Source organism: Euprymna scolopes, chromosome 13 (genome assembly GCF_053919585.1).
Source record: "Euprymna scolopes isolate OS-2025 chromosome 13, ASM5391958v1, whole genome shotgun sequence".
Lineage (NCBI taxonomy): Eukaryota > Metazoa > Mollusca > Cephalopoda > Sepiida > Sepiolidae > Euprymna > Euprymna scolopes.
In genome coordinates, this window is record NC_136494.1 from 69,071,982 (window position 1) to 69,080,776 (window position 8,795).

The window sequence follows — 8,795 nt, forward strand, 5'->3', positions numbered from 1 at the left end:
GGTGTGTCAATGGCTTAAAAAATCATCACTACATAGGAATGTTGTTTTAAAGCGTCGATAATGTAAACACGATTTTTGTCACGCATTTTATGCTGTAAAAATTTTAAAAAAACAATATTAGCAGTTTATTTCAATCTTCGTCTTTTAAATGGTAAAAAAGTTAGAATGATAATATTGAATTACAATTACATACAGGGGAGATTAAAACTGGCGCACATTGGAGGTATCTAATATATATATAATATATATATATATATATATATATATATATATATATAAATCTAGTAATAGATATTCAAGAGAAAAAACTTGTGAATTTAATGAAGCTATTAAGAGTGCTCAATAAAAAAGAGCAAGATATATTTTTTTTGATATAGACAAATTTACATGGTCGCAACATTGGACATGCTAATGTTTCGGACAGATGGTCGGTCAAAACCACAAGTCTTCGTCAGGCAACTTAATAAAGTTTGCCTTCCACTGGAGAAGCCTGGTTCTTAAATGAAAGATGGGAAAACTATTTGATTAAAAATAAAATCTGTTAAAATTTAGAGGGAGAGAGGCTATTTGACAGGTAAACTTCAGACATTGAAAGTGAAGGCAGAAAAAGAAGGGGGAAGAAAAGATGAGAAGGAAAAGGGGGAGGGCAACAAAATCTGGTGTAATCTAGATTGTCTGTGTAAGTGGAGAGGAAAAGAGTTAATTACGAAATCATAAGACAGAGAGGGAGAGTGAACGTAAATGAACTATCTGTAAAGGGGGAAGGGGAGGTGTTAAAATAAGAAATTTGCGCCCCCCCCCCCAAAAAAAAAAATAATTAAGCAAAAAAGACATGCTAATAAGAGTGGGGGAGGGATGTAGAGAAATAGACTTTATGAGTATATGCGATTTCAGTGATTTATATGAAAGAGCATTTTCACTTTAATGCTAGTTGAGAATAATTTTCCCTTCACTAATATGATGCCCCCCAGATGGGGAGTGACATATATATTTTTAAAATATAATTATCCATGGACACAGGTTTCATCATTTATGATTCGTTAGCGTGACTGAACTTTAGCGAGATTCAAAACTAGGACTTCAAAGTTTGAAATTTCAAACTCTACCAATGAGTTAATTGGTGCTGGAATGTACAATGTTTTTTATAGATTTAATTTATTTGTTTATTTTGTTTACAATATTTATATATCTATAGTAAGTTATGAAAATATATTCACCATTCTTCAAAAACATTTCTGCAATAAAGAACAATGTGCACTAGTTCAAACCATACTGCTTAATGAGGGTACCTGAAAAAAAAAATGGCAAGTTATTAGTTAAATAAAACATCATTGGCACTTGCATAAGTTCATTATCAACATTACAGTGAAAGTTTAAAATGATTGAGGGTTAATAAAGGGAAGCCAAATCACTCCTACTTTTTCTCCATTTCTTTGAGATGTTTTACTTTTTTTTCCTTTCTGCTGTTATACTGATTTCTACGTTTTTTTTTTAATTCCATTTTTTCTTTTTATATCTTTATTATCTTAAACAAACACCTTTGATGTTTTATTATCATTATCTGGCATCATTTGTTTTAATGTCTAGCCACTAATTCAAATTCTTGACTATCTTTTGTCAAACTACACGTAAAATTTATTTTGGCATTTAAGTTTTAAAAAATATTTTAGTTTAAATTCTATAAAAATACCAAAATTAAAAACCAAAATTTCACTACATCCTGAGTGACAGTGGATATGTACAGCTATTTTAATCATATATTTTCCCTTGTGTTTTCAGGTGGTAGCTTGGAAAAACTGATTGCACAAGATGGTCACCTACCTGAGGATTCGATTAAAGCTTTCAGTGTGGATCTGATCAATGGTCTTCATTTTCTGCATTCTCTCAGCATTATCTTTTGTGATTTACGCCCATCAAAGGTTTGTTATCCTTAATTCCTGCTTCTTGCTTCTGTGTGTTTGGAAATATAATTCTACCTGAGAATTTTTATTATCATCATCTAATAGCTGATTAAAATTATATACAGAATGGAACAATAAATTTGTCGCCCTAAAGGAAACCTCTCTACAGCTTTATTTTAAAACTTTTATTGAAAAAATTAATTCAGGTAACTTGATTATGTAGTAGAGCTGACATCTATTCAATGTAGCCACCCTCAGTTTCAATCACCGGCTCGATACATGTCCGGAACTAAGAGCATGCTTTTTCCACAAGTGCCAGTGGAAGCCCGGCAGATGGCAGCGATCAGGCTGCCTTTGGTGTTGTGGGAGGTCATGTTAGTGAATGTTCTCAACGTATGACTAAACATAGTCCAGCAGGTTCAGGTCAAGGGGGGAGGGGGTCAGTGAGAGAAGAGTACAAAGTTGTAGCACTCCTTCTGACGCCAAGCGTGGGTCTCCTTGGACTTGTGGACCGGGCCAGAGTCTTGCTGCCATACGCAGAGTCTACCAGTATACACCTGATTGCACCAGGGGATCACCACACTCTTCAACATATCCAGGTACACTTTAGTGTTGACTCAAGCCGACTTCAAAGATGTGAGGTGGCATGATGTGGCCCTCACTTGAAAGACCATAACTGGCTGGAAACTTTTTCATCACTCTGGACATATCCCTGTTATTGGTGGCAATCCAGCGATGCATTTTAGAGATGCTGGCAATAGTTCTGCTGTCATAACTTGGATCAGTAGAGAGCATGAGTTGTACAACAGCACATCTTCGATCTCGTTTGTTGAACATTGTATCACTTTCAGACATGATAGAAGGTTTCTATCGCTCTTGGGATTTGTAAACAACTAACCAAATAGTAGATGGTCTGCATCAAAAAATGAAAACTGGTTTTCATTAAATGGAAGTGAAATCATGTCATTGTTTCTAGGGCGACAATTTTACTGTTCCACCCTGTACATGTTTCATAAGAAATTAAAGAAGGACAAAACAGTAATTTTTTTTTTTAATTATTTTTTATTTATTCTAAAATAATAAGAATGATTAATAAAAACAGAAGATCACTTGGTTTATTAAGGTTGAAAACTTGCTTGTTCATATCTTAAAGATAAGTAAAAAAATTTTATTTTAAAGAATGAAAAAATATTATTTTGTCTTAAATTTCTAGTTATAGTCCAAATATGAAATGAGAATTCAAAAAAAACGTTTCAATATATTTTACTTATATTTATTTGATGTTCGCATTTGTTCTTCTTTCATAAAGCAAAAATTAAAGTAAAAAGACTCTGGGTCAATGCCAGGTATGGACAGCTAGTATATATATGCATCTATATATATATATATATATAGAGAGAGAGAGAGAGAGAAAGTTATGAAAATATATATATAGCAATTAAGCTACACAGAATTTTCTGCATTTCATCCTGATAAGAACACATCAAACTAATATTTATCTTTGAACTTTTAGGTTCTCTTTGATTGCTCAGGGAAGCTCAAATATGCTGATTTTGGATTGTCAAAAGCGGAAGAAGAAAATCTTGATGAACTATTTGAGAAATTCATGGAACTAAGTGAAATTGGAGTCAAAGCTGATAAAGAGCTCATCAAAGAAAGACCTACAAAAGGTTTGTGCATCATTTATATATATATAAATTTTACCAAGACCTACAAAAAAATAACTGTCCACCACCTCTGATTTTGACAATATATTTTAGTTAATAACACAAAAATAATACATTCTGAAATTTTTTTTTTTTACATTTTAAATAGTCAAAGCTATTTTTATTAAAACACAGTAACCTACAATCATTAACGCTAGATATGAAACTATTAACAATATTTTAAAATGCTTAATCTAATACAATTTTATCATCTGATACTAATTTTAGTGCTGTGGAATTTAAATTGTAAATTTCATTCCTTGAACAATGCAAGACTATTCTTTTGGTACCTGACTAATCTCAAATGCATGTTTCCTCTGTTATCTTTTTAAATTCGTTTTTCACCGTCTTATTTGTGCATTTACTTTTTTCTTCCTCTCTCTGCACTAATCATGAGCTATAGTTATAGTTTCCCAATGATTTAAAATATCGAGTACAGTTAGAGAAAATTAACTAGTTGTTCATTTTTCTAAGTTTACATAGCCTGAAAGGTATATTAATAGTAAAAATTACAAATGTTATAAGTAGGGCTATGACAACAGCATATTCTTTTCATTGTTTTGTCTATCAAGTGTGTATCCGTTGATATCTTATATGCTTTTATATAGAGTGATGTGGTTCTCGGTTGATTAACTGTGTCTGTGTCGGATATATACTCGAGAGTTAAAACAATGAAAAGAATATGCTTTTTGTCATAGCCCTAGTTATAAGTTAAGTCACAAATAGAAAAGGCATAAATTCCTTTTCCAAAAATGGGTGTAAAATCCTTTGGTTGATAGAATTAAGTATCTCATTAGCCAAGTGACATAATATTCCAGTTATCTATATAAAAGCCAAGTACATTCAAGGATGGAATACTGCTGCCATATCTGGGCAGGAGCTGCTAAAAACAGCCTATCCTGCCTTGACAGAGTACAAAATAGACTTTGTGGCTTAGTGGGGGATGCCCATTTTTCTACCTTGCGACCTCTCTCCCACAGAAGAGACGTTGCGAGCCTATCCTTGTTTTATCGTTATTTCCATGGCAGGTGCTCGTCTGAACTCCAATCTCTGGTCCCCCCTCGCCAATCTTTCACGAAAAACACCCGTCTAGCCAAATCCACTGTGAAAAATTTCCCCCACTCTTTATCTGTGCCTAAATCAAAACGTGGATTCCATGAACAAAGCTTCTTTCTTAGAGCTGCACGCCTCTGGAACTCTGTTCCGTCTGCCTGCTTCCCACCTGACTACAACTTGGATGTCTTCAAGTCCAATGTTAACAAATTCCTAATGAACCGCCCCCTTAAGTAAACACTTCATCAAATCTCCACACTAACGTAATGTACTTGCAATAACCCTTATCCCTGAGTGGCTTCCGGGCCTTGTTAAGTGGTGACCACTGTGTAAAAAAAAAAAAAAAAAAAAGTTCTCAGCTGCACATATAAAGTGATTTCTGATGCACAAAATCATCTTTAGTTGTCAGTTTTTAGAAGCAGCTTCATTTTCATGTATGTGAAACGTGTTAGTGAAGATTCATTCTTGCTAGCTGTATTTATTTGCTTAACTTAACTGGAAAATATTCACCCAGGATAGGTTGAGCCGACTCCACTCAAAGAAGACACAACGCCTCTGAAGAATGCAGACCATGCACAACGGTCCACAGCAGCCAAGATAATTATGGGTAGCATGTCCCTGGACTAACGGATAAAAACACTGTATACCTGTGGATCAAAGGTAGATTTGATGTTGGCTTTAATGGTATGTAACCACGTTTTCAGCTGACCTCCCGGGCGTCTTTACCAATTTTGGAGTGATTTTGGAGCTGTTGGTCCATGGATGAACTCTTCTGTGTTGCCGTGTGTAATGTGGCCAAACCAACAAAGTCTCCTTTTGAAAAGAGCTTGGTTAAGAGGGATGGTCATGCATCACATAGAGATTTGTGTATTGCAGTGTAGTCAGTGTAGGTCAAATACTATCTTTTGAGATATGCAGCTCTCATCGGCCAGGTCTCGCAGCCATAGAGAAGGATCGCCCAAACAAGTGCTTAATAAATCATGACGTGCCTATTTAGATCTTCGGACAAGACCATAGGCATAGTTGTAGGTGATTGAAAGGATGGTTGCCCAATGTCCAAACACAAATCTGTCTGAATAATCAAATTTTCAAAAAAGTTTAGCATATTTTTAAGTTTTCCTTTAAGCTTTATTAAAGTGTAATTTTCTTCATGATCGACAATGCTAAGATCATATAATTTCACCTATTTCTATTTGAATGTGATTTGTTTTTGTTTTGATTTCATAAATCTCATTTTTCTTTTCTTTTTATAAGGCTCTCCAACTTACATGGCCCCAGAGGTTTTAAACGGGGGTGAAATGAACATCGTATCAGACATGTGGTCCTTAGGTTGTGTCCTCTATGAAATGTACACCGGTATGTTGCCTTATACTTTAACTTTTAAGTTGGTATACGATGGTTGAGAAAAATTTGATGTTCTTTCATTTCAGAACCATTTGATGTTCTAAAAGTAATGCCTCCTATTTTTTATTCTGACTTAATGAATCACAGGGGATTGCAAATTGCATTGTTGTGATGATTGAACTTATGCATCTATAACCTCAGAATTTCATCTCTGTTGCAAATATAGACGGTGTGAGACTCATTCGTGGACGTGCATCAGAAGCAGAGATTCATCATTGAATTCTATACAGAAAAAACTGAGCTGATTAACATTCACTAACATCTGTTGAATGTTTAAGAAGCCAGTGCAGTTGATGTTGGCACAGTTAGGAGATGGATTCATCGATTTCAAAGCGCGCTCTTGACTTTTATGGCTGAAGTATCCAAAGAGGCTGGTAAAAGTGTATTGAGAATGGCGGTGACTATATAAATTCTGGAACACAAAAGGTTGCTTGTTTTAATGGTACCACTCCCATCTTCATAGCTCTTCAGCAGTTTAGTTTTTTAGTTAAAAAAAATAGGAAACCTTACTTTTAGGACAACTCTAGTTAATCACAATAACATGTGAAATAAATGTTCTGGACATTGTTGGTGGCTGTAAGAGCTGGAGGCAATTGGATATTGGAAAAGTGAATGTGTGGGAGAATTGGATAGCAGGAAGGATCTTTGCAGGCATTCTCAATTTGTCTGCACAATGAAATGTGTTGAGAAATTGCAGAAAGATTCATGCAAGGTAATTCGGATGTTGGTGGAAGAGATGGACGTTGGAAGTGCAAATATGAAGAAATCGCTAAATAAGTATCTTTGCTACTCCTTATACAAAAGTTGCAAGGGCCAAATACTCGTCACCAAAGAACAAGAAAACTGCCTTATGAAAACCAGGGTGCAACATTCAGTTGAACAAAGGATGCTCTGGTTCTTCTCAGAACCCATTACACAATGTGCAGAACAAGAGGTAACCAGCTTACAGTCCAGTCTTGTACGGCATGAAAACTAAGTTCTAACAAATTGTCTCAGTCTCTGGTTGAGTTTTTAGCAAAGACCACATCTTTAGAAAAGGGCAGATTCAATTCAGATGGCTAAAGATTATATTGAGTTGCTATCACACCTCACCAGTTGAGAAACCTCATAAAGTTTCACATTGAAATAATTGAAGGAGTCACCATGTTATATTTGTACTGGCTGCTGCTGTTGCTCTCTAGATTATTAAGATGGTATCCATTTTAAGAATCTTCCTTAGCAGATAGAGTATTTTATGAAAGAAATTAAATTAAAATAGTTTATTTTTAAATTTTGTTAAGTACATCTTCAAAAAAAAAGGCATGAAACAAAGAAATTCCTGAACTCTCTGTGTAAAATTGAGATTGTGCACAACTTGTGCAAGATTTAGCATGAAATAGACAAGAGTTGTTTGTTTATTTTTTATTTTTATTTTTCTGCTGGTACTGTTCAGTGTAGTTCTGTTTATTTCTGTAACCTATTGGTCTGCTGCTGTTGTTGTTGAGGGAATCGGACTTCTGCACAGAGGCCACAAAGACGTCCTCTTTGTTGACTGTTGCTATTCATTATACCTATAAGATTGCACATTTTTACCCTTAACACTCAGAGCATCAAGACCCAGTAGTTGCATACAAAGTCAGGGAAGGTTTGTTTTAGAACACATAACAGAATGGTGGTTACACATGTGCAACATTTTCATTGGCTGATGCTTAACCATCTGTGTCACATATGGTTTATTTGTTTTTCTTCTGTTTTTAAAGTCATTTAGTTTGTCATGTTTATGTGTCTAGTACCATGCCAAATTCAAGAAAGGGGAATTTTTTTGCCCATAATTCCCTCTCCTCCCTCCGTAAAAAATGAAAATACCAAAACTAAAGAAAACTCTTTATCGTGTACATAACCATGATGGAAAGAAAATATTGTACACAAAAAAATCATGTAAGTTGATCAGGTAGTTTTATTTTAAAAGAAGTAAAAAAGGAAATCAAATTTTATGACTGCACACTACATAATCTCTCAATGCCATTTTTACAAGACAAGGGAGATAATTTCAAATAATTAAAACATTTGCAAAAGTTGGCGTTTCTTTGTTTTTAGAGTGAAATTCGAAAATCAAGATATTGAATTTCAAATAAAACCAATGATATCTACTTAATTGTCATGTCACCGTAATGAACATATCTAAAAATTATAAAAACCAATAAGTTAGAAAATTAATTGGTGCAAGTCTATAAATGGTCCACAAGTAATCTTTTTTACTATAAAAATCTGAAAAAAATCTTTATAATGTACGTACTTGTCACTGCATGGAAAGGTCATATTCCAAAAATCATGTAAATCGAAAATGAAAATAATATTTAAAATTCCAGCAAACGAGTAGTTTCCAAGATATGAAGAATTTTACGTAAATTGAGCACCCACACGTTGACGCTCAACAAAAATTCGGCAAATGTGTATTTCAGCAGCGTAAATTCAAGTTTTATACTAGTGGTGGCCATAAAGTGGGTGATCATTATACGTTAAATTATTATAGAAAAGTGATACCCCACTTTCTTTAAGCTAACATTCCTTCATATCTCGGAAACTACTCGTTATTTTCGTTTTCAACATCCTCAAAAACTTATAAATATCTTAATTTTCCAAGTTTTCTTTCTATAGTGTGGAAAATCGATTGTCTGCCCCTTTCTGGTCTTATATTCCCAACATTGCCAATAGGTGTCGCTAGCAGTTATCATTCAAAAACAAGATGGTA

General features: G+C 34.2%; 1 protein-coding gene across 2 annotated transcripts in view; it reads left to right on the forward strand.

Moving 5' to 3' along the window:
- LOC145292060 (serine/threonine-protein kinase ULK4-like) overlaps positions 1-8,795 on the forward strand; it is a 125,082-nt gene that overhangs the window by 22,955 nt on the left and 93,332 nt on the right. For both annotated transcript variants that reach the window (XM_080138108.1, XM_080138107.1), the window contains 3 exons: positions 1,780-1,919; positions 3,415-3,571; positions 5,915-6,016. In XM_080138108.1, coding sequence (XP_079994234.1) covers positions 1,780-1,919; positions 3,415-3,571; positions 5,915-6,016 — 399 coding nt within the window. The remainder of the gene's footprint in view (positions 1-1,779; positions 1,920-3,414; positions 3,572-5,914; positions 6,017-8,795) is intronic.